The sequence below is a fragment of the Eptesicus fuscus genome, chromosome 13 (genome assembly GCF_027574615.1).
Source record: "Eptesicus fuscus isolate TK198812 chromosome 13, DD_ASM_mEF_20220401, whole genome shotgun sequence".
NCBI classification, from domain to species: domain Eukaryota; kingdom Metazoa; phylum Chordata; class Mammalia; order Chiroptera; family Vespertilionidae; genus Eptesicus; species Eptesicus fuscus.
This window is the reverse complement of record NC_072485.1, coordinates 9,254,351-9,280,868: the sequence shown is the minus strand read 5'-3', so window position 1 is coordinate 9,280,868 and position 26,518 is coordinate 9,254,351. Positions and strand designations below refer to the sequence as shown.

General features: G+C 40.4%; 1 protein-coding gene across 2 annotated transcripts in view; it reads left to right on the top strand.

The window, feature by feature from the left end:
- Nucleotides 1–26,518, top strand: part of PDGFD (platelet derived growth factor D) — a 232,336-nt gene that overhangs the window by 127,421 nt on the left and 78,397 nt on the right. The window contains exon 2 of one of the 2 annotated variants that reach the window (XM_008150186.3): nt 23,069–23,255. In XM_008150186.3, coding sequence (XP_008148408.1) covers nt 23,069–23,255 — 187 coding nt within the window. Of the gene's footprint in view, nt 1–23,050; nt 23,256–26,518 lie in introns of both variants that reach the window. The other variant, XM_008150185.3, reaches the window with a different exon arrangement.

Below are 26,518 nucleotides of genomic sequence, written 5' to 3'. Positions count from 1 at the left end.
GGGACTGCTGGCTCCTAACCACTCACCTGCCTGCCTGCCTGATCACCCCTAACCACTCTGCATGCCAGCCTGATTGCCTCCAACTTCCCTCCTTCTGGGCTGATCACCCTTAACTGCCCCCCTTGCCAGCCTGCTCGCCCCCAACTGCCTCCCCTGCCAGCCTGATTGCCCCCACCTGTGCTCCCTGCCAGCCTGCTTGCCCCCAACTGCCTCCCCTGCCAGCCTGATTGCCCCCAACTGCCCCCCCTGCTGGCCTGCTTGCTCTTAACTATCCCCCCCACCAACCTGCTTGCACCCAACTGCCCCCTCCCCCCGCCGGCCTGCTCACCCCCAACTGCCACACCCTGCCAGCCTGTTTGCCACCAACTGCCCTCCCTACCAGCCTGCTCACCCCCAACTGCCCACCCCCTCTGCCAGTCTGATTACCTCTAACTGCCTCTGCCTTGGCCCTGCCACCATGGCTTTGTCTGGAAGGACATCCGGAAGGTCTCCCAGTCTAATTAGCATATTACCCTTTTATTAGTATAGATTATTCAAATCCAGGAAACTTTGACATCTATAAAAATGGCCTGTAAGTTTAGTGTGTGTGAACATACCATAACTAAATATTTGTTAAGGTTCAGATATATACACTAAATTTTAGCTTAACATTGTAAAACCAGAAACCAAGATAAAATATTGTTTCACTTTTATTTTCATGAAGTTTAAGGTCAGATTTTTTTCTTCCTCATAATGTGTTTGGCACCAATTATTTTGGAAATTGGCCTAAGAAATTGGAGGAGTAAAAACTGTTTTTTATTAGTATTACTCAAAGTGCATATTGCTGTACTATCACACTCTGAATAATAATCAGGCAAACAGTATTCTATAAGCAGTCCTATTGGTCCAGTCTACTCACCAAAGTTGCATAATTTAATGCAGCTGTCACTCTATGCTCTTGAGTCCAAATATCAATCTTGAACATTATCCTGATGGTGTGCGTTAAGTTAGAACTTGAAAGGAAAATACAAACAGTAGTATGAAATCAGTTGAGTCCACACTGTAGATCAATAACTGTTTTTACTTTTTACTTTAGCATAATTATTTTAAGAAAGCAAACTGAAGAGTGTAACTTTATATATGTCAGCATACATGTATTCTAATATTAGCTTAAAATTCCTCCTCTTTAGGAAATTGTTAAAGTCTGTTATATCACAGTTTAAAACATTCTTCTTTCATTGACAAATTTATGGTATTTGTGCATCACCTTCTGTTTTTGTTCTTTGCTATACTAATTGGGAAATTTCTTTCCCCAAAATTGTATTAAAATACAATGAATTTAATACCTTTATTAAATTGGCATTAATGTTTCCATCCATTTGAAATTATTCTATTCGTAGTACAGACTCATGCAGGGAATCTATACTAATAAAAGGGTAATATGCTAATTAGACCGGATAGACCAGATGTCTTCCAGACATCTTTCCAAACAAAGCCGCGGCGGCTGCAAGGGCCAAGAGCAGGCAGCCGCGGTGGCCGGCAGTGGCAGCAGCAGCCGGGTGATGGGGGTGGTGCCTTCCTTCCCCTGATTGGCCCAGTCCCCTCCCACGGAGGGAGGCCAGACTGCACCTTAGGCCCGCTCCCTGGGGGGGAACTGGCCTAAGCCGTCAGTAGGACATCCCCTGAGGGCTCCTGGACTATGAAAGGGGGCAGTCCGGGCTGAGGGATCCCCCCCCCCGCCCGGGACCTCTAGTAATATAATATTAGGACATATATGAAACTTGGCATTTATGTTTGGGCATAAGAAAAATGAACTACAAAGTATGACTGTATCCTAAGCCTAGTACTCTTAAAATATATCAATTTCCCTATATCTAAATAGAAAAATATGTTTTCCATTGCCTTTTTCAATATATTCTAGAAACTTTCACTGTGTCCCTAAGGTATACAAGGTACCTATCAAAACATAGCTGTGATCTAATAAAACAATTATTGCATTTATTAATACTTATCTGCCTTGTCTAACATATTTTCTTAACTTGTTAGATTGGAACATTTTTTTTTCATTTTTATTTTTATTTAGTAGCTATCAATAAGTTATTTGTAATACCTTTGGGAGATTAAATCAATAAAATCAGATCAGATATTACGGGTTTACTAGTGGCCTGGTGCATGGATTCATGCACATTGAAAGAAAATGAATTAGAAGAAATATTTTAATATCACTATTTGCCCTTTCTCTATAATAGAAGTGTCAGAGATTAAAGAAAATTAGTAAAATGTATATAAAAATAATATATAAATTGATTAATAAATAAATAATAACATGATATAACAACAACAAAGACATAATATAAAAACAACAAAAACATGATATAAAAACAACATTGATAAAAACAATGACTGCCCTAGCTGGTTTGGCTCAGTGGATAGAGCATCAGCCTGCAGACTGAAGGGTCCCAGGTTTGATTCCAGTCAAGGACACATGCCTGGGTTGCGGACTTGATCTCCAGTGGGGAGTGTGCAGGAGGCAGCTAATCAATGATTCACTCTATTGTTTCTATCTCTTTTTCCCTCTCCCTTCCTCTCTGAAATCAATAAAGATATTGACAAAACAACAACAATGACAGATAAATTGATTAAACTTATTCTAATATCTCCCTGTATACCACATTAATAGTAACACAGACACCAGGGGGGTGAGGACATGTTGGGGGTTGGTGGGGGGCAATAGGGAGATAAGGACACATATGTAATACCTTAATCAATAAAGAAAAAAATATAAAAATAGAAAAAAAGGAGTAAAAACACTTTCAGAGTACTTGACTAATTTCCCTTGTGATGAAGTATTTACAACTTTAACTTTAATGTCACACTCTCTTTGAACTCAAGAGAAAGCAACATGTAATTGACCATGTTAAAAAATGGGTTCAGGTAGAAATATTCCTACTTTGTCTAGAGTTTGTCCTTATGATTTATTAATAGTCATCACAAATGCTGGCATCACGAGAAACTGTCTTTGAATTAATTTATATGGGAAGCCAGTGTCAGATGGGGACAAATATCACGCATGCGTGAGTCAACGTTTATTTTTAAATTGCCAGTGCATGTCATATGTACCAGTCGGACAGACAGATGGTCAGTCACTTAGCCTTTTATATCTATATATATAAAACCCTAATATTCAAATAGACCAAACGGCTGAACAACCGAACAACTGGTTGCTATGACGTGTGCTGACCACCAGGGGCCATGCGTGTAACATGGTGGGTATCAGCCGTGTGGGATTGCAGAGCAGGTGTGCAGGGGCACCAGTCCAAGGCAGGGCACCAGTCGCTGTCATCGGGGCGAGCCTCTGGTGGCTAATGAAAATTCTTTGCTCCTGTGTGCCACAGTCCCGCCTGGCACTCGCACCTGCTGCTGGCTCCCAGTGTCAGTGGATGCAAGCTGATGACACGGAGTGATTGGGGCCAGCATCAGCAGCGGGTGCAAGTGGGGCCAGTGCTGTCAGTGCATGGGAGCGGAGGCAGCGAGAGCGGGGCTGCCAGCAGACAAGTGACCGGGGGTCATGGCAGGAGGGGCCAGGCAGGGGCATGGAGGATGGGCTGAGACTTGCCCCTGTGCCCACGAAAGCCTCGTGGCCCACAATTCCTTTCACGGTGCACAAATTCATGCACTGGGACCCTAGTATATAGATAATTTCAATGTATTATGTCAATAGTCCCAGTCACCTCAAACTTATTAGAAAAAAATTAATGAAATAGCTCCAGAGTATAACATTTCTAGAAATAGTATCAAGGAAAGCCACATTTAAAATATTAAGTATATGTCTCCATCTCTACATTTTTTATTACACATGTTACTTCTCCTTTCTGAAACAATAAATTGTGCTAAGAAACTGCCTCGCCACCCTCTGAACTCCTAAAACATTTGCTGCCTAGAATTCATTGCTTGTTTACTTCTTTTTATTATTTTTCTGGGTGTCTGCTTAACTAAATGACATTTCTCTCATTTCTGCTTTAGATTTTGTAAATAATTTTCACATTTTTTTTGTCCTTATAACAGTTCCACAGAGAAGTTAATGTTATCACAATTTAGCGGAGGAAGAAAAGAGTGGGAGGTATTGCTTCCCAAAGACACACAGCTAGAAAGTAGTACAGAACACTTAAACATAGCTTTTTATTAAAAAAAAAAGTTATTCATGGTAAGCCTTTTATAATAGGGGTGGCAAATATAACACGTGTGCATGACCGCTTACCCACCTTTCATTCTCAAGGTAGATATTAATAATTATGCATGATACTCTTTCCCTCAGAGCATATCTGCAATCTTAGAGACATAGAATAGTGTCAGAGAGGAAGGGGGTTGGGAGTTGGGTGAAAAAAGGTGAAGAGATTAAAAATAGATGATAGATAGATAGATAGATAGATAGATGATAGATAGATAGATGATAGATAGATAGATAGATAGATAGATAGATAGATAGATAGACCGACAGAAAGACAGACATGGACAACAGTATGGTGATAGACAGAGGGAAAAGGAGGAAGTGGGGGACATAGAAGTGGGCAAATGGGGAATAAATGGAGATAGAAAGAGTCTTGACTTTGGGTGGTAAGCATACAATGCAGTATGCAGATGATTTTTTATAGAGTTGTACACTTGAAACGTATGTGGTTTTATTATCCATTGTCACCCCAATAAATTTAATTTTTAAAAATAAATTTTCTCAATGCATTACTCTGGAAACATCAATTTCTTTCAGTATTAAATGAGTGTGATTTTCCCTCTCTGTATAATATTTTTTAGGATTATGTCTTTTGTATTGGTGCCCTGTAACATCTACCATTGTGCCTTGTATGAACTAATAAATGCTGAATACATGTGTTAATAGTTTGTGGTTAATTGGGTCCAAGCCATAATGTGGTAGAATTTTACTATAAGAAAGAGGCTTTTAAAATGTCATCAGCCTCGAATAATTTATTTCTCAGATGTTCCTGGGCCTCATCTTGTGCCAGGCACTGTGTCATGCATTTGAGACTCAAGGATGAATTCGTTCATTGAGGCATGAAAGGAAAACAGAAAAGGGCATGCCATGGCAGACAAAATGTGCAAGGGCCAGGGCCCCGATGGTGAGGCAGAAACATTAGTGGCCGTGGTTCATCCCTGAGGAATGGTGTCACTGACAACACCTTGGATTACTATTCACAGAGAAGAGGGTATCACATGAGTTGGACAGAATTCCCAAAAGACATCTTAGTTTGCAGAAGCAGTCCACAGGGTTTGTGAATTTTGGCTTCAAAACTGCCAATGAACCTACATACTCAACAAATGGGCTGATTGGTTAATTCCTCCTGTATAAATGCACATAAGTATCTTGCTCACGGAATATTCTGAATTTCATTCATTCAATAATTAGTTATTGAATGCCTCCTATTTTCTCCCCTGAGGTCATGATACAACAGTGAATGACAGTCTTGTTTTTCAGAAGCTTCCAGACTGGGAAGTGGAAGACCGTAAAAGAACGAGTGATTCAAGCAAAGTCAATAACATAGCACATGTTTTCTGTTACAATGCCAGAACCCAGGAATGTTATTTCTCTTCCCCGCAGCCCACTTACTCTATCATAATAAGGTACTCTGTTAATTATTTTAATATAAATTCCCTCTGCCCCATAATTGCTTACCAGTGAGAACAGCAAGTCACTCTACTAGTTTTCAAATCTCTCTAGAGGTGTAAATGCAATGACACATTTACAAAAGTTAGCATCTTGGTATAAGTAAGAAGATAAAGAGGTATACAATGCCAGCGGAGTAAGTCTTTGTAAGACATGTATGAGACACCCACAAAGAATCTCACAGATGAGGGAAAAGATCAAGACTTCCACATTTCAGTTACCATTTACCGATTACTTTCATGTTCTAGCACTTGGGGTTTATGAAGATCACTAATTGGATGGACTATCGTTTTTGTAACAGAGGTGGGCGAGGGTGAACAGGATAGTGATGAAGACTATGTTGAGAGCCAGACTGGACACTTGAACTGGAGAAAGAAGGGGATGAGGACTGAAGCTTGACTACAGTGGGTGACAGTCAGCCTCCAATGGATAGAGGTCCAATCTTCCTATCTGATAGCTTTGGTATTCATTTCTATGTCCTGGTTAATAAAATAGACAGGAAAAATGCCCACAGAATATTAACAAGTAGTACTGAGGAGAGAGAGATGTCTGAAGGTGGAACATGTCAGAGATTTCTTCACAAAATTCACTTTACTATGACCAATATTTCTTAAGTGGTACTACTAGTACATGTCAAGTGTGGAAGGACAGATTTTCTGCCAACCTTCCTTCACACCAAACATATCATAAACACCCTTCTCAGAGCAAGAGCTAGGTCATATTCATTTTTTCAATTCCAAGAGTGGTAACGGTGCTGTCCCTATTGAAGTAGCGTGCATACAGAAAATATTGGCTGAATATATAGTTCATGTAGACTTTTAAAACTTGATAAACACACAAACACAGCACTTGTTAAATCAGTGCCATCAGTGGCCACACCAGCTGCTTTCCTCCTCTCTTTCACGCACGGAGCCCTGATGGGTAGAGGAGGTTCAGGCAATCGTCACACCCTTCACGCAGGAAATGCATTGTGTGAGCCAGTCACGGCAATTCTGTTCCCCTCCGGAGACTGGCACACTGCCCGAGAGTGTTTCCAGATTCTGCCCTGTGAGATGGAGGGAAACCCTGCTTGGGGAGGGCATGGGGTTCCCGGAAGGCTTCTGATTTCCTAAAAAGGGATGCATGTGGAGAAAGGCCCTTTCTTGGCCTCTGAACCCAACCCTGTGGGGACGAAGAAGCTGGAGCTGCTGGAGCTATCGGTCCCATCGTGAACAGAACTGCCCACACACCCAGGAGAGCCCAATAGAGAGCTGGAAGCGATGGCTACATCGCAAAGCCTTGAGTTTACCACCCCTGAGTAAGTTCTACCGGCAGACTTCCTATGTGAGATGACACGTTTTCTTGAAGTCATTTTTAGTTTGATCATCTGTTACCTGCAGACTGAATTAGCCTATGAGCTCAGTGGATGATTGAACATATGGTGCTATGCAAATAAAGTAAAAGGTCTCTCCTTTGCAGAATTTCAGGCGGATTCATTCAGCAAATAATTCTTGAGAACTTACTATGCTCCCAAAATCGAGAAATAGAGAATGCATTGATATTGAAGTTTCGGACTCTGTAGCATAGACATGAAATAGACAGTAAAAACCTGCTGGTGTTCCATCCAGTGTCCCCGGGAGCTCTTTAAGTGCATAAAAGGAGTGGGTCTTTAGCCAGAAGTGAAAATAGAAATGGAAAATGTGTGAATAGCTAAATCAGACAACCATGCAAAACTCTCACACAGAATCATAATTTGGTGAAACATGCCATTCTGAAGAGTATAATGCATACTAGTCCCCTGGTACTTTATAATTTATGCAGTTTTCACACTTCCCCAAACCTAACTTATTCTGTTTATATCTCTAGTCTAATGTAAGCACATATACTAGTTAGAAAATCGTGCTTTTAAATGTACTATTTTATTTAAGGAAAATGTTAAATAGGTATTTTCAATGTGCACAGGTGCTTTCAAATGCTTTTTTATATTCCATATGCTAAGGCAAAGATGTCTTTACTTTTTTATTTTGAAGTACAAAAAGTTTTTCATGACTTGTAGTTCTTTGTGCTTCTGAACTGGGAGTTTTTCTAAGATTAACTTAAAAATGTAGCTTTGTTCACACCTGAGATCCCTGGAGAATAAAGTAAATCTGCATTTCTTTGTCAAGCAGTAGGCTGTAAAGCTCAGAGGAAAATAGAACCCTGTTTCAGTCCCAGGCTTTTCATAGCATAGCATCTGTAACAATCTCCCAGAAGATTAGGATCTCTAGCTCAATTTAAAAGTTAGAATTTTATTGAGGGTGTTTCAGGAAAAAAAAAAAAAATCAGTCAGGTTTAAAAACAATTACTCATAGTTTATGAATAAAATAAAAATATCAGAAAATAACAGTTCAGAGCAACAGATCCCCTGGAAATATTCTAGAAGCCTTAAAATGATGGAAATAGAAAGTTATATTTTTCCTTTGCAAGAACAAGAATAACAGAAGAACCCAGAACTTGCCCGGTCTGCCTGGTGACATCATGCTAAGGATGAAACATGAGCCTATTCTGTCCAAATTTAGTTCCTGATTCCCATCAGGCACTCTGTACATCTCCATAAATGCTTAGAGTGAGGGACTACTCTGGGGCCTGTCCCAGAAAATAGCTTCGCATTTCTTTTCTGCTAGTCATGTTAGAGATTATCTGTTTATTATTAATACAGGGGTGGGCAAAAGTAGGTTTACAGTAGTGAGTACTCAAAACAGAGTTTATTCTGGTATTATTTATTTGTATTATAGCTTTAAACTTACTTTTGCCCACCTCTGATTATGGGTTCCCAGGGGAACCAGACAGATGCTGGTATATCAGTCATTGTTTCCATGCAGCCTTCCAATTTGCTAGCATAAACCATAGTAGGCCTCTGAATTTGCCTAAGGGTACAAGTATATTCCTTTTAGGAACTTATGTACACACTATTATGTCATTCTCAATATTTATTAAATGATAATATGAATGATCCTTTATTAAAGGCCAGATCTTTTTTCTATTGAATCTGAAAAAAAATGATTTTAGATTATAGTGATTCAATAAGATATTAAGCTTGACTTATATTGACATCTATTTCAAGGGTATATTGCAAGCATTTTTAAATCTCTAAAGGATAGTATGTATTAGAAGTTCCTAATTTGACAGTCTGACTCTATCACATTCATATATTTCAAACATATGACCATGTATTAGTCATTTGACTTAGTTTTCCCTATCACAGATAGTATTATTTGCTGTTAATTTTTTGCTTTAAACTTATGGTTATAGAGGGTAAGCAGGCTAATCTTGAGATGGAAAACAATTTCATCTGCAGTTATCATGTATCAACTCCTATAGATCCTGTATTTGTTCACTTATTTACTCCTGCAGCAAACACTTAAATTCATACCTGCTAAATGCGAAGGAATGTGCACAATGCCAGGACCACAGACAAGCTTGTCAGTGTGTGGTGACCAGCACCAAAAGTATTGAGATGAGGAGAATAATAAAATCCAGTGAATATTAGCCTCATTTGTTCAGTTCTTCCCACTTGATCTGCTTGTCTGATTGTCTACACTTAAAGTCAGAGCCGGTGATAGGATTAAGATAAGTCATGATGTCAATAAATAAAGTCTAAATAAAATTTCTCTCTGTTATACATAAGCAAGTGACTCCCTGTTTCTGAATAAGTGGACTAATGAGGACTAATGTGTAATTTTCCTTTGCACTTCAAATAGACTAATAAACACTCAGCACTTATTGTAGAACCTGAACATATTTAGTAAATATGAGCTTTTGTGAAATCATTCTTTTAACTTAACATTTGCATGTATTCTGAAGAATATGCAAAAGATGTGCTACATAAATTTAATTTACCCAGAGATTCTTTTGCTGCTAGACATGTAAACCACCCATTTTTTCTTTGTTACTTCCAAGCAAATATTCATTCAGCAAGTATTTATTAGGTACCCCTGTGAACATGAATGCTATCTAGACATACATAATCTTGTAACAGGCAAGAGGAAAGTTAAGTGTAGAGCAACAAGGAGACGTAGAATATGATTCAATATTTAAATGAGGGATATAAGCAAGGAATGGCAAAAACATACTTCTGTCTCTGTGCTGCTGGGCCGATGCCAGACATTGTTAATCATTTTCATTTTCCCCCACTTAGTATAGACACGGGCTCAGAATCCCTTTCAGGCAGTGCTGCAGGAAGCCTTTGCCATTTGAGGGTACCTACCTGGTAAACTATTTGCCATCTCCAGCAAGACAACAAGTTCTAAAAAGCGATCAAGATCACTTCCTCTAATATATTTTTCTGGCACCTTAGCCCTGCTTTTCTTCCTCCATAGTCATCAAGTTTTCATCCATGAATCCTCTGCCCCTATCCATTTCTCTCCTGACCATCTCCCCCAGCAACATTGCAATGATTTATAGTAAAATAATGAGATGTTATTTTGTGTCTGGATAGATCATGCTGCCAATTAGAAAACACAAGAACAAGTCTTCAGTGTGTGGGAAGCAGGTAAGGATTGCAGCAGTCAAAAGAACTGTTCATCGGTTTCCAGTTCTCCTTTATTTCCAGACACCCATCTTGCTAATAGTCAGGTCTGGCCATGTGATTAGCTTTGGCTGGTGAAATGTAAACATAAGTACTTAAAACGCCAATGGGCAATTATTAATCTCCTCATTTCCCCCTGACTTGACTGTTAATATTACCAGGATGATGCCTCCTTAATTTAGGTCCCAGAGTGAGAAAACATGAAGCAGAGCCTCACCAATCCAATATGAACATGCGGTATTAAAACCACTGAGATTTGGGCTGGCATAATCTAACCTCTCCTGACTAATGCTACTCCATGCCTATTCTTAGTACAAGGGAAGAATCCGTAGAGGAGGCTCACCAGACAAGGTAACAATATTGAAGAGACGTGTAAAACCCAACATTGATTTAGCAACAGCTTTTGTTGGGGGAGGGAGTTCACATTAGAAGGACACAAATTCTTTTTTAATAAAATGATAGTATGACTGCCCTAGCTGGTTTGGCTCAGTGGATAGAGCGTCGGCCTGAGGACTGAAGGGTCCCAGGTTCGAATTCTGGTCAAGGGCATGTACCTTGGTTGCAGGCATATCCCCAGTGGGGGGTGTGCAGGAGGCAGCTGATCAATGCTTCTCTCTCATCGATGTTTCTAGCTCTCTATTCCTCTCCATTCCTCTCTGTAAAAAATCAATAAAATATTTTTTAAAAATGATAGTATGACTATTCTAGGGCAATCTTTATTTTCACTGATTTTAATTTCCAAAAATGAAACCAAAAATCATTTCCATTTTAATATAATTTTATATTACTTCTGTAATCTATATGTAAAATGAAAGTTGTTTCAAAGGAAAGACTATGATTTCTCACTGTTGTGCAATGTGAAACAAACTCTTACACATTAAAAGATATAGTGAAGTGAGGAATAATACCTATGGATGTGGTACTTTGGACAATTACTACACTCCTGATGACTATTTCTGGCAAATTGTCAAAAAGACTTTATAGTAATACCCCCTCTCCCTCTTTGATGGATTCAGATTCTTAAAGAAGAAGAATCTGAGCTCAGGGAATTATCAAGTGATTACTCTTTTAACCATTGTCTCCAAATTGTTATTACGAAAAAGGTTGCTTGTGTAACATTAACATATTGGTTTGTACCAAAAGGAGCTGTAATTTTTTTTAAAAAAAGATATATAACTGTCAACCAATTCCCTCTTCTCAAATTTTCATAAACAGAAAGGCTTTCTCAACTGCTGAGTTCTGAGAAAAGTCTGATGGAGGATTTTGAATAAAAATCAGCTTTGCTCTCGAGTTGCTTAAAAGCCAGCCAAGTGAGCGTAGGTGGCTGTTTAGAAGCTGACATGGGCTTTTGGAAGACCAGTTCCCACTGGGAACACGTGCCAGGTGTCAGCCCTAAAGTCCTTGATGAAGATTGTCCCATCATCAGTCCAGGAGGAATTGAGTGTGTTGATGGCAAGCTGCAATGCCTCAGGAAACACTGAGGGAAAAGATGTCAAAAATACCTTCCGGCTGATTTTCAAACGAACTATGTTAACAGAGTCTAATTTTTACCTTTAGCAGCTCACTCACCCATGGAAACTCCAACCCTGTGCCTTTCAAGTTAGGAGGTAATTTATGGAAAATTACCTAATTACTCTTACTTTAATCCTGATTCTTATTTTAGGGTCTGTTCTACAAAATGACCTCTTCATTTTAAACTTAGGGACACCGTGCCCTTATCTCTTTGTTTTAAATATATATTTTTATTGGTTTTTTTACAGAGAAGAAGGGAGATGGATAGTTAGAAACATCGATCAGCTGCCTCCTGCACACCCCCAACTGGGGATGTGCCTGCAACCAAGGTACATGCCCTTGACCGGAATCGAACCTGGGACCTTTCAATCTGCAGGCCAATGCTCTATCCACTAAGCCAAACCAGTTAGGGCCCTTCTCTCTTTTATATTCTCTATCTCTCCCTTTGTTTCTTTTTCCCTCTTCAGTAATACACCATACTGCTTCTCACCAATAAAGGTGCTGTGTTGTGACCTAGGACAATTTTATATACCATGTTGTTATTGGTTGAGGCAGGGTGCAAAGTTTACCCAAGGTAGTTTAGTAGTTAGTAATAGTAGTAGTAGTAGTAGTAGCAGTAGTAATACATTAGACAAGGCATAGACCTGACTCTTGATATTCTTGCTGAGCTTGCTATATTCCAAATTAGGTAATTGTATAGGATGAGAAGCTGTGAGATCTAATCAGTCACCTGGTTTCATACATTGCTCAACAGATATGAGACTAGTTCCTAAAAATATGCAGATATAGGAAAACTATCTGGTTTCAGGCATCCACTGTGGGTCTTGGAACTGGTAAGGAACTCCTGGATATTTTGAGTGTCTCCATATGCCCGGAGTGGCAAGGGGCTGGGTTCAGGTTAGGGAGAAAGACTGGTTCTTTTCCTCAAGGAATTTAATATTCTGCATATGATTTTCTTTTCTTTCTTTTTTTTTTTTTACTTTCCTATGAAACTTTCAAAGAAATTTTAAAGCACTTTGAAAATCATCAGTTTTTATCTCTTGTACCTAACCAGCCTCTCAGAAAGAAACCTCTACTTAGATTTAAAAAGAGCAAAGGATAGAATACACTGTTTCTACACTAAAGGATTGATTTAAATTGCTCTGTAATGTGTTCAAATTGATGTGCTAAATGGCCATTTTGTGCCCAGGACACTTTTCTGTTGACAAGAAGTAATAGTTTACTAAATAGTAAGTGTTGAACATTTGTTGAAGTCTTATTTTAGCACTCTTATTTTAGGTAATAGCATACAACAATATCATTGTTAGATATCTCATTGAAGATTTTAGATTTCAGATTCCATGTCCTATCGTTGCCTCACTGGTGTCTGTTAGTCACCGTCCAACCATGGCAATTCTATCACCCGAAAAGAAAATTGTGAAGGTGTTATGTCATTTGAGCCTGAAAAGAGCATAAATGCCCTATTACCCGAAGCAGAAGCTGGAAAGATGACATGGTGTGTCTAAGGCTGCTGTCTCCATTAGTGAGAAAATCACCAGGACTAGAACAGGATGGAGCTGAATTCGAGATTCCACTCTGACATGTGCCAGCCTTTTCTTTCTCTTGACTTACAATAACCACTTCAACTTCTCTGTGTTAATGTTATTGCCTGTTATAGTAACAAAACAAAGTTTAACTTAAAAGAAAGGACAGAATGAAAGCAATGATATTTACTGCCTACTTTTTTGTCAACTTCTATTTATGATAGACTTACAAAAGTGGATGCTTCTGAAATATACTGCACCCTAAAAAAGCAAGGGGTCGCATTTCGGTTGCTGTTTTGCAGCAGAAGTGAGAAGGGTTTATATATCATTCAACTACATTCTGGGTAAACATTGTTTCTTTTGTCAATGTTAGAAAGGTCAAAATCTCTAGTCAATTTTTATGAGAGTTTATTTGAGCCAAACTGACAATGTATGCCAGGGTGCACGGTCTCAAATGCTCTGCAGAATAACGGTTTTGCAGATTCTTGTATGCAGTTTAAAGAAGGATGTAAGGAAAAAATTGCAGAAAGCTAGGCAGAGACTGGATTACAAGATAGTTACCAGGATTAGGTGCTCTCTTGAGGGTTAATACCCACTTGGAGGGGAATTACTTCTGGTATTTCAAAGGTGTCTTAACTTAGATGTACAAGAACAAGGGACAGGGTTGACTTAAAAACCTTTCACTAAAGAAGTTATAGGCCTGTCCTGGCCAGTGTCGCTCAGTTGGTTGGGTGTGGTCCGATGAACCAAATGGTTGCAGGTTCAATTCCCAATCAGGGAAAAATGCCCTGGTTGTGGGCTGGATCCCAGGGAGGGGGCATGCAGAAGGCAGCTCATTGATGTTCCACTCTCACATCGATGTCTCTCTCTCTCTCTCTCTCTCTCTCTCTCTCTCTCTCTCTCTCTCTCTCAAAATTAATTAAAATATATGATCAGATCACCCTGTGAAGTTACTTTCCATCACTGTGATATATTGCATGATCAGAGAACGGCCATTTTACAAGTGAAATTTTGTCATAAATCCCTTTGCAAGCTGGGAATTTCCTGACTCAATAACCATTCTTTGCTTGGGGCTTGTAGCTACAGAATATAGGGCTTGTGACTAAGTTGGCCCCTGGATGTCACATGGGGACAGTGGTGCAGAAGAGTAGGTCTTCACTGTTCCACTGAATTCGTGTGAGGTGGCACAGTTCGCAACTGTATCATTGCTTGTTCCTATAGAATCTTGGATGAAATAGTTTAATCTTTATGTCAGCCACTCAGTATCTGCCCTTTGCATCTTATGTTGTCATAGATGATATAACTTGAGAAGAAATAAAAATATTACCTTTATGTGTAATTTCATTTCTCCTTAAATATACATTCTATGACTTTTCCATGAAATGGGGAAATCTAGCTAAGGGGTGAGAGCCAAGTGTTCAGTGTCAAAGGCACCGAGGTTGGTGGCCTCTGACCCTAGATCATTGTTTTCCAGAATTGAAGTCCTGGAAGAGGTTCCAAGGTCAAAGAAAGGAGAGCGAGCCCATGACAAGCCATCAGTTAAGAGTTAAGGTTGAAAATCATACATGAGCTACAGGTTCAAAGGATAGGGGTGGAGGAATTGGGGAAGTCTAGAATAAGAAGCAAAATAGTAGAAAGTATGACGTGGTCAGTGAATCTCAAACTTTAGGGAGCGCCGGAAGCACCTGGCAGGCTAATAACACAAGTAGCACTGGACTCCACCTGTGGCATCCTTGTTTCTGTAGGTCTTGGTAGAGCCGGAAAATGTGCATTTCTAACAAGCTCCCACGGGATGCCAATGATGCTGGTCTGGGGACCACATTTTGAGAAGGGTGGTTCTAGATGAATTCCAGAGACAAGTGACAGTGCTGGCAATGACTTTGCATGAGCTCCTGGAATACTCTGCTGGGTGAGCTTAGTTTGCTTAAAGAGTTGGAGACAGGACAAGCAGATATAGCATCTTGACTTTTTTTTCATTTTAGTTGCTTTTTTTAAATAAAAAAAATCAAATGAACAACTCAGTTTTTGAGGATATAAACATCCTTCTGTATTAAAATGCAAAATAACTTACATTTTTGCCACGTAAGCATAGAAACTCTATGAAAAATGATATATATCATATTTTTGTAGTTATACAGCTAGAACAGTACTCTGGTTAAAAGTGTATGTTCTGGCCCTAGCCAGTTTGGCTCAGTGCATAGAGCCACGGCCTGCGGACCAAAGGGTCCTGGGTTTGATTCTGGTGAAGGGCACATACCTCAATTGCAGGCTCCTCCCTGGCCCAGGCCCTGGTCGGGGTGCTTGCAGGAGGCAACCAATTGATGTTTCTCTCACATGGATATTTCTCTCAGTCTTTCCCTTGCTCTTCCACTCTCTCTCTAAAAAAAACAACAACAAATTGGGTGAAAATATCCTTGGATGAGGATTTAAAAAAATATCCTTGGGTAAGGATTAAAAAAAAAAAAAAGTGTGTGTTCTGAAGATAAACTTCTTCGGGTCAAATCTTTTTTTTTTTTCTCCCTGTTTTAATTTCAAATACTATCCCTGATATATTTATTAATTTTTTTAAAATTTTTATTGTTGAAAGTATTACATATGTCCCCTTTTTCTCCTATTGACCTCTTCTAGCCTGCCCCACCCCCTGCCACAGGCCTTCACCACCCTATTGTCCGTGCCCATGGGTTATGCATATATGCATACAAGTTCTTTGATTAATCCCTTCCCCTCCACCCCACCACTTTCTCCCTCCCCGCCTTCCCTCTGAGATTCCTCAGTCTGTTCCATGCTTCTATGTCTCTGGATCTGTTTGATTCCACTACTAGCTTTGTGCCCTGCAGTCACAAGTTTCTTAAACTGCTGGAGCTTCCTTTGTAAAATGCAGATATTATGGATTGCATGGGTTGTTGTGAGGATTAAATAAAGTCAGGTATTTAAACCTCTTATGGTGTGCCTGGCCCATAATAATTGCTCCATAAATGTTTGCTATTATTGGAACACCAGAGTAAATACCTTCATTCAGAAATGTAACTGTGTATATAATACTTGGTAGTGATCTCAGGTTTAATTTCTAGGTTTCTCTGTGTTTCTATATTTCATTATAACTCTCAGCTAAGAATAGTCCTAAGTGGATATGAAGTTATCAATTATACTTAAACAGTGTGACTCAAAAGTCAAAGTGGATTACAGAGAGCAAAGAATCTAAAAGTCTCTAGCAAATTTCAGGCTAAGAAGGAAGAACACCTTCTATGTAGTAGTTAAGAGCATCAGCTCTGGGACCAATTGCCTGGATTTGTATTCTGACTCCATACTTCACTAACTCTATGACCTTGAGTAAATTACTTGACATCTCTGTGCCTCAGACTCTTCATCCGTCAAATGGTGATAATGAACTCAGCAAGTTTACTTATTTGTTTGTTTATTTTATTGTTAACAGTATTACAGGTGTCCCCCTTTCTCCCCCTTTTGGTCCCCCTCCACCCAGCCCCAGCCCCACCCCAGGCCTTCACCATACTATTCTCTGTGTCCGTGGGCTATCCATAGATATATGTAAGTTCTTTGAATAATCTCTCCCCGTCCCTCTTATGCCCCTCCCCTCTGAGATCTGAAGTATATATGGTCTCTCTCTCTCTCTCTCTCTCTCTCTCTCTCTCTCTCTCACACACACACACACACACACATACACACACACACACACACACACACACACACAAGGTCATGTTTAATAAAGTTTAGATGCTGTAACTGAAATATGCAAAGTGTTTAGAACAATGCCTTGCACAAAATAAACACTATAAAAGTGTTTACTATTAATATATAGCTTGTATATATGAAGATTTTGGGAGTCTTTTGTTTTGAAGGGAAAATAAATCAGAAATTAGATTTTTAATTTTTTTTTTTTTGGCCTACAGTTCAATATACTGCAATATAGGTCTGTGGTAACTTCATAAAACTGGAAACAAGTTTTTCTTAATAAAACTACAGCTTTCTTAAAAATATAATTGGTGTTTCACTTAAAAGCAGAGTTAGTACTCTTACGACAATCTAGTCTTTCATAATGTTCTAGAAAAAAAGAAGCCTTTTCTACTAGCAGAAATCTCTACGTGAGCACATATGAAGGATGCTCACTTTGTTATTGACAAGCTCTGTGGTCTTCTGTGTGTTGATACCACTGACCTCTGTGTCCTTGAAATTGCCTCTTTCTGGGCAACTTGACATAAACATGGCACTGTTGTGGGTTTTCTGCCTGCCTCCCAGACATTGCTTCTCTGATTTCCCAGGCAATTCTTTTGTTGTCTGACCCCCCCGCCCCCCGACATGTCTGCCAGCATCCATGCCTTAGCCTCCTTTCTGCAGACACTTCCTTGGGATCTGCCCCGCCCCCCAAGGGTTCCCCTTTCATCTCTAAGCAGAGACCTCATCAGTTCTATTCTCCCACATTAAGTCCAGTGTTGTAGTCCCAGAAGCCTGCTAAAGCTTCTACTTGAATTTCTCATTGCCACATTGAAACCAGACTTCCATTTCTTCAAAAATGTTTACCCTACCCATTCTGCTGTGTGTTAGGGGTACCATGCTGGGCGCAGGCCTTTGCATTAGCATATTGTTCCTGTCTCTGACTCATCTCTTTGTGGTCCTTTCTTAACTTCAAGTTCCTTTTGATTTTCTTTCCCTGATTTGGACTTACTGCTACCTGCCATTCTAGGTCAGAACCTTGTTCTTTAGCAACTACATAGTTTCCCCCTATCTAAGATTTCACTTTCTACAGCTTCAGTTAACCAAAGTCAACTTGGGTCCCAAAATATTAATTCCAGAAATATACAATTCATGTTTTACACTGCACATCATCCCTCTTCATCCCACCCAGGATGTGACTCATCCCTTTGTCAAGTTCTCCACACAGTAGACCCTCCCCACCCATAGTCAGGGAGTAGCCTTCTTGGTTATCATATCAACTGTAAGTATCACAGTGCTATTGTTCAAGTCTCCCTTATTTTACTTAATAATGACCCCAAAGTGCAAGAGTGGTGATGCTGGCAATTCAGATAAAGGGAAGACACGAGGTTCTTTCTTTAAGTGAAAGGTTAAATCAGTGAGTTAATAAGGAAAGAAGTTGTATCCTGAGGTTGCTAAGGTCTACAGTAAGAACCAATCTTATCTGTGAAACTGTAAGAAGGAAAAGTAAATTTGTGCTAATTTTGCTTGTGTAGCCTAAACTGTAAAAGTTATGGCCACAGTATGTGACAAGTACTTAAGATGGAGAATGTATTAAATTTATGGGTAGAAGATATGAACAGAAAATGCGTTCTGATTGATGGCAATGTGGTGCACCAGAAAGCAATGAGTCTACAGGAAGACTTTAGCAAGGGATCCTCTGAAACCAGTGACCGCATTCACATACTTTATTTTAATATATTTGTATTGATTTCAGAGAGGAGGAGAGAGGGAGAGAGAGATAGAAACATCAGTGATGTGAGAGAATCATTGATCGGCTGCCTCCTGCACACCCTGAAACCTGGGCATGTGTCCTAACTGGGAATTGAATGCCGGTTCATAGGTTGATGCTCAACTACTGAGCCACACTGACTAGGCCACATAACTTTTATTGGGGTGTATTGTTACAATTATTTTGTTTTATTATTAGTTATTGTTCACCTCTTACTGTGCCTACTAGGTATTTATAAATTAAACATTACCATGGGTTTGTATGTCCAGGAAAACACAGAGTATATATAGAGTTGTTGACTATCCTCTGTTTCAGGCATCAGCTGAGGGCACTGTGTCCCCTGCAGATCAGGAGGGACTGCTGCACCTCCTAGGAGATGGTCCCATGGCAGGTGCTTGCCTTCGGGTGCTCTGCTTCCAGGTGCCCTCCTGCAGGTCATTTTCCACCAACAGGCTGATGACCTTCCACTAGCCCAGTGGTTGGCAAACTGCGGCTCGCATTACTGCTAAGGCATTACCCTTACCCAGAAGTTTTGACTTCAGGTTAAAGACATTAGTACATTATTAAAATGTTTTTTAAGTGTTTTTCCCTAAGGCAGTGGTCGGCAAACTCATTCGTCAACAGAGCGGCAAACTGCGGCTCTCGAGCCACATGTGGCGCGAGCCGCAGTTTGCCGACCACTGCACTAGTCTTTTACCCTTTCCAGAACTTTCCTGTTTCCACCTATATCAGGTGCAGGTACATTTGTCTTTCAAATCTTTCTGTAGTTTACCTTTAAAGTATGTTACCACCCCCAACCCCCCAATATGAACCGTTGGAATGTGCTCAGCTTAGTCCTCCCACTGTGAGTCAGGCACACACCTTGTACTCACCGTGCTAGCCCTGTAGCTCCCCCAGCTCTGATGGTACGCATCAACTTTGTTTCTCAGGTCTTCAAAGCTGCTCTCTAAACATTCTTAACTTATATTTGAATCTAACATAGTTTCTGGGACAGTAAAAACATAAAATTACATAAATGTTAAAAGCAACAACAAAGAAACAACAACAAAAAAAACCTATTGAATATTACCCCTGAAAGAGACCAAAGAGAAAATATGCTATTCAATCTTCTTATTTTACAAATGAGGAATCTGAAAACCTGAGATGGGTTATTTAAGAATTTAATAGTTATATATTCAGATTTATGGTTACCTTCTATTCATGGCACATGGTATCCATTGCTATTTACATTGTTGATATAAAGTTTTATCTAGAATAGATTTGCTTTTGATTAGAAATATTAATTTAGAGAAATTATAACTAAATAATAGTACTGAAGATAAGAAAATATGGCAAAATGTGAAAATAATAATCAAGAGATAGAAGGATTGAAAATATTGCAATGCATTGATTAGAGTTTGTGCTTAATAAGTGATTGTTGACTGGCTCGTTGAAAGCTCACACCTGTCTCCCTACTCCCTAGCAGTCTTCACCCACCTACAAGTACTTTTCATGGCTACATTTTCAGCATAAGGTCAAAGGAAGAGAAGAGCAACAGGTCAGCTGGCAAAACTGTTTCTGGCCTTGTGGGTTTCCTTTAACTGAGCTCACTGGAGGTGGTGACTGCCGAGTCCAGTGCCCTAGTCTGCAGACAGGAGTGTGACTTCCTGTAGCCACCTTGCTCTTCCTAGGACTCTCTTTCCCACGCAAAGTTTAACTGGGCCAGTGCAACACTACAAACAGCACGAGTAAAGAAAGTGAAGTGGAAATTCCCATCTGCACAGGAATATTTGTAAAAGGGAGAGAAGACTACATTCCACATGCTGACTCATTGTTCACATGCCTTCTCTTATTTTGGAAACTTTAAGAGCTACCCTCAGCAGCCCAACCTCTGAGTGGTTTCCGCCAGCAATTTAGACCTTCCTGACCAGGCTCACTGAATTACAGGCCCCAAAGTGAACTCTCTGCAGGGAAACAGAAATAGGCTGGGGCTGGAGTCTGCTTATAGAGGGGCCTAAAAAGCCAAAATCTAAAGCGCAAAGAGAACTCTGGATCCTGGGAGAAATGAAAAATGGATCCACTGTGCAATGCAATTCTGATACAAGCTACCTAGAGTTAGGTCGGGTTTCACAGGTTAAGGGCATAGTCCCTGCAAGACTGCACTTCAGACACCAGCTGCAAGTTTGGTGGTCCCCAGGCTACACACACTTCTGACCAGCTGGCTACAAATTCAGGCTTTCCCACAGCCTCAGGTTTGAGAATTTGCTAGTGTTGATGTAAGAAGTCCAAACCTTTTTTTTTTTTTTTTTTAAATATATTTTATTGACTTTTTACAGAGAGAAAAGGAGAGGGATAGAGAGAAACATCGATGAGAGAGAAACATCGATTCAGCTGCCTCTTGCACACTCCCTACTGGGGATGTGCCCACAACCAAGGTACATGCCCTTGACCGAGAATCGAACCTGGGACCCTTCAGTCCGCAGGCTGATGCTCTATCCACTGAGCCAAACCGGTTAGGGCAGAAGTCCAAACCTTTTGATAACTTCTTAAAAATATGTTTTGATTGATAATAGAGAAATAGGAAGGGAGAGGGAGAGAGAAATATCTATCTCTGTGGGCTGCCTCCTACACACCCCCTGCTGGGAATCAAGCCCACAACCCTGACATGTGCCCTGACAGGGAATCTAACCTGTTACCTCTCTGAGCCATACCTGCTAGAGCCTGTAGAGAATTTTTATAAGAGTTTCTTTGAGCCAAACTGAAGACACATGCTGGGGAGCAAGCTCTCAAATGCTCCAAAGAATAACAGTTTTGCAGCTTCTTTTATGCATTTGAAATTAAGGGAGGAATTTAAGGAAGACTTTATGGAGGTGGAGAAAAGCAAGGAGGGGGCAGGATTGAATTACAGATTACAGAATAGTTAATAAGATTATGTGCTTTTTGCAGCTGGTTTTGGCTTATTTCAAAAGTGTGTTAACCTAGATGCACAGAAACAATGGACAGGCCTTGCTTAAGGCAAATATAAACTTCTTACTAAAAAGTCATATGCCTGGGGCCTGACTACCCACCATGACCTGCCCAGTTAAGAATTTATGATCATGTCACCCTGTGAGGTCACTTTCCATAGAACCTCCCCCCACCTTTTTTTTCATTCACACTAGAACAACTCATTGAATTTAAGAAAGTACTATAGTTAAAATCACAATGTTACTATAAAATGTACAAACCTGAACCAACCAAATAAAGAGGTACATATGGCAAGCAAGTCTGGGAGGGTCCCAAGCATGAAGCTTTTGTTCCCTCAGGACAGATCACCTTCCCAGCACATCAATGTGCATCACCCACCAGGAAGCTTACCCAAGCCCCAGTGGCCAGAGTCTTTATCGGGGTTTCATTCTGTAGGCAGGATTGATTGAATCACAAGCAATGTGATTAAACTCACGTCCCACTGCTCCTTCCCTCCAGGCTGATATCCAGGCTCAGAGCTCATGTTGGTCTTTCTGTTGAGGTCAGCACCCTTCCTGAAACTATTTAGGGGTTCCAAGTATCTCACCTCATTAGCATAATGTGGTCCCGGGGGAGTACCATGAAAAAGAACACTTCTATTACTTGCAAAATTCTAAGGGTTTAGAAGTTCCCTCTCAGGAACTCAGGACAAAGATCAAACAAAAATGCTATTAAACAAACAACACACAGAAAATAGAAGATGAATTGGATCTATTTAAGCCATGAAAAACTAACACAAAAAATATGATTTTTATGATGGAGAAACCACAGAAAAAATGTCACTTGAATGAACATTAGGGTCATTAAACATCATTAGATCTTTAAAATGTGTTTTTCATTCACGGGTTCATTTATACAGCATTATTTATTGAGTGTCTACCTCCTACACTAATCAATGAAGGTTACGCTGTCCTGGTTTAAAAAATAATAATTTTATTTGTATTACATTAAAAAGAGGAAGGATGGTGCTGAGGGGTGGGAGTGGCTGGGAAGGAGTCAATGGGGGAAAAGGAGACATATGTAATACTTTAAACAATAATGAATTTAAATTAAAAACATAAAGAAAAGACGGAGAATGAACTACAATCAAAATGAACCTGAGTTCTGGGATAATCGTTAATTTTTCCTTGTCAAATATGATGTTAAGAGAGCCCCTCCAATACAAAGCACTTGTCATCAAGTCTACATTGGTGAGGAATTTGGGGAAGTGGGGGGTTATAGAAGAAATGTATATGTTGTTTGTTTCACCAGAAGTCTACCATTTGGTCTTATGTTTTTAAACAAAATCAAGAAGGGCTTTGAATTGTGATGTTTTTTAAACTGTTCTTTTTTTGCTTTCCTGTAATTGGAGCAACATACTAATTTCTACAAGTTGTGACTACTAACAGAGAGCAATCACCTCACAGACTTGTACCGGAGAGACGAGACCATCCAGGTGACAGGAAACGGCCACCTGCAGAGTCCCCGCTTCCCGAACAGCTACCCCAGGAACCTGCTTCTGACATGGCGGCTCCGTTCCCAGGAGAAAACAAGGATACAGCTAGCCTTTGACAATCAGTTTGGATTAGAGGAAGCAGAAAATGATATCTGTAGGTAAGTGGTGAAAAATATCCAGTTTAGAGAACTCTTCCAAGATGGGGAAAAAAAAAAAAAAAAGATGAATTTAAAAGCATCACATCAAACTTCCCTTTGGGGCTCTTTGGACCTACTCAAGATGCACTACTTCTCTCTCAAAAAGCCTTATGTCAGTCTTAACAGACAAAATCACCTGGGGCTTGGACGGTGCTATGGAGGGTCTAGTAACCTCACTTTCACACCTGCCAGAGCCAGGCTGCATGGCCCCCAGCCCCCAGAGAAGGCAGGAGTCTGTAGGCCTCAGTCTTGGCCAGCCTACAACAGCCTCTGTGAGTAGCTGGATCATCCAATAACCCTACATCACCTGCAGCCAAGGCTTGTGGCTCTGGCCCAAGTCAGCCTTGGGCTCAAGGAGTATGTACCCTTAGTTCTTGGCTCCAGGAACTAATCAGACGATGTAACCTATGCACAGAGACGGTTCCCCCAGCACTGGGAGAGCGTGACGGCGAGGACCTACGGTGGCAGGTCCTTACCCTGAAATCATAGTTTTAAAGTCTCAGGTGTGTGTAAGACGGAAGAGGTGGCAACCCGAGGAACTGTGTGCTCCTCAGATGGTCAGTTTCCTATAGTGTCTGAGTCAGCATTCGAAGATAAAACCATGGCTGATAATCTCCCTTTTTTGGGATATTTATCAGACAAAGCCCAGGCTGTTGTTTTTTGAATTGTCTGCTCCACAGCATCTTATTCACTTAATTAGCATATATAAGACTCTGGGAGGACTTTTCTCTTTTCTGTACTTAACTGCACACACTTGTTCTGCATTGCCAATGAACTACTGAGCTGCTAAAACCTTCCAGCAGGTTTATTTTTCTTTGAATAATAAAAAAAGGGAGCCTCAAATTTGGCTGTCCTTTGTTGCATGTTTATTATGCTGACAGTTTTTATTATGTTGCTATTTTTTTCAAGAATAATAGCAGTGGCTATGACTTTCTAGGACCATAGAGGGTACTGTATGTCCAAAAACAGATTCAAATACATGCAAGAAGAGCCAGTCAGTATTTACAAAGAGAATAAACTAGAGCAGATCTCGTTTCTTTTCAACCTTCAAAGAAAGAACTAATTTTCTGCACTGGAAAAAAAAAGAGTTTATGAAACAAACACACATACACACCTCTATTGAGAGATTATTAAAGGTGATGACATGGAAGGAGAAAGCCAGGTTTATACTACTGAACAGGGATTTTGATTCTGGTAGTGAGTGAACTCTTTTGGCATCCTGGCCTTAGAAACAGAAGAAGAGAAAGCTAGAATGGTTTGCTTTTTGGCCCTCCATCAAATCCAGTTGCTCCTCAAAATTTATGGAGAAGTAGAGGAATAAGAGGTGGACAGGGGTGAGGAAGAAGGGAAAGACACAGTTCAGAGACTTGCCTCAGAATGCTCCCTAAGAAACATAGTGTGCTCTCTTGACATCAGACCTAGAGCAGATGTTATACTGCTGATGTGTCCTAAAAAACAAGAATGACCTATTGCAATCTTAACAAAGTTTCCAGTAAACTCCTGCTTTGAGCAGTAAATATGATTTACACATATTGTATATAAAATAAAATAAAATTGATTTTCTACCCTCTGGTCCAAAGCCTCCTTGATATTTACACTGTATTATTTTATTGCTTGAAATAATTCTTTGTTAGTTCTTTTCACCTTCAAAGCACCATATGAACTTTAAGTAACTAGTTTATCCAGTGCCCAAGAGTTGACCAGCTGGGAAAACCATATAAACCTTCTTATTCTGCTCATAAGGTAATTGAGGCAAAGGACATAAGGCTCTCATAAATCACTGCCAACAAAATTAAGTCAGCATGCTGTTATATATGCCTCCTCCTTAGGTTATTCTGCCCAACCAATAAGGGCTCTGAGGTGCATGGGTAGGACCATAAAGCCATATTAGATTTTCTTTATATTTAGATGTGATATTTCTCCTGCTGATTCCTTTTGGCAATTGTTACAAAAAATCTACCTAATAAAAGAGTAACATGCTAATTGACCGTACCTTCGTGACATCCACTAACCAATCAGGAGTGAGTATGCAAATTAACTCAACAAAGATGGTGGGCTAATTTGCATACACAGGCGCCAAGTGGCCGGGGATGAGGCAGGACGTTTGCTTTGTTGCCAAGGCGACGATGCAGGCGTTCCACACCACCCCAGCCGCTCAGGGCCTCTGGGCAGCTTGGGAAGGCAGAAAGGCGGCTCTGGGCTGGAGCAGAAAGGCTGCTCCAGCCAGAGCAAAGGCGGTGCTGGCAGCCAGGGGAACGAAGGCCCATTCTTGCATGAATCTTCATTTGTGCATCGGGCCACTAGTATATATATAATGTTTGACAGACTTACGCTCTCACAGGAAAGGGACCAGGACTGATGTGGGTCTGCCCTGGCACAGTATGGAATGTGTAGGTTCTTGACTTCATGCAGGAAAGATTTCATGATATGAGTCCAGGTGATTTTGAGAGTATGTTTATTAAACTTGGGACAGTGAAACAAAGGAAGGGCTTAAGATAGCAGAGGCAAGATCATAGCAACAGAAGTGAGCCGAGGTGTAGCTGCCTTGACCCTTTGGAAACGTGAGGAGGAGTTGAGCCTAGGTGTGGATGCCTTGGCCTTTTAGAAAGTAAGTCACAGAGGCAGAAGAAGTGAGCCAGCTGGGCTGTGTGGACTCAGGAAACAAGTTACATAGGCAAAAGGAGGGCCCTTGGAGACAGGTTCAGGTGTTAGTCTGGGACAAGCTGCCACGTTCTTGCTGCTCCTCTTGGTACAAGTCTCTTGGGAACCTTTAGAGTTTAGAAAAAGAAAGTGAAGATACATGCCTGAGGAAAGAATAGGGGTGGAGGGCCAGGGCGTGCTCCAGGGAGAGTACTCATTGTGTCCTTTGTCTTAAGGGTTTTTATTTGTTTCTAAAGGCAGGAAAATGTTAGGGGAGGTCTCAGGGGAGGATCTCAATAGAATATTCAGCTGCCTCCTAGGTCTGTACTTTGATATGCTGATGCATCAAAATGAGCTCATAGAGGGATTAGGTCATTATCTGGTCAGTTTCACCTTCAAAGAATGTCACCCAAGGGGGACCAGGACTGAGGTGAGTCTGCCCCCTGCATGGTCTGGAATGTGGAAACCATTTATTCCTAAGTGTTTTTGGTTAGGTAAGATAATACCTTTTGATTTATTATCTGGCTGTAAATTGCCCAGCCATTTAACTATCTGTCTCAGTTTCCCCATTCCATTTTCCCAGG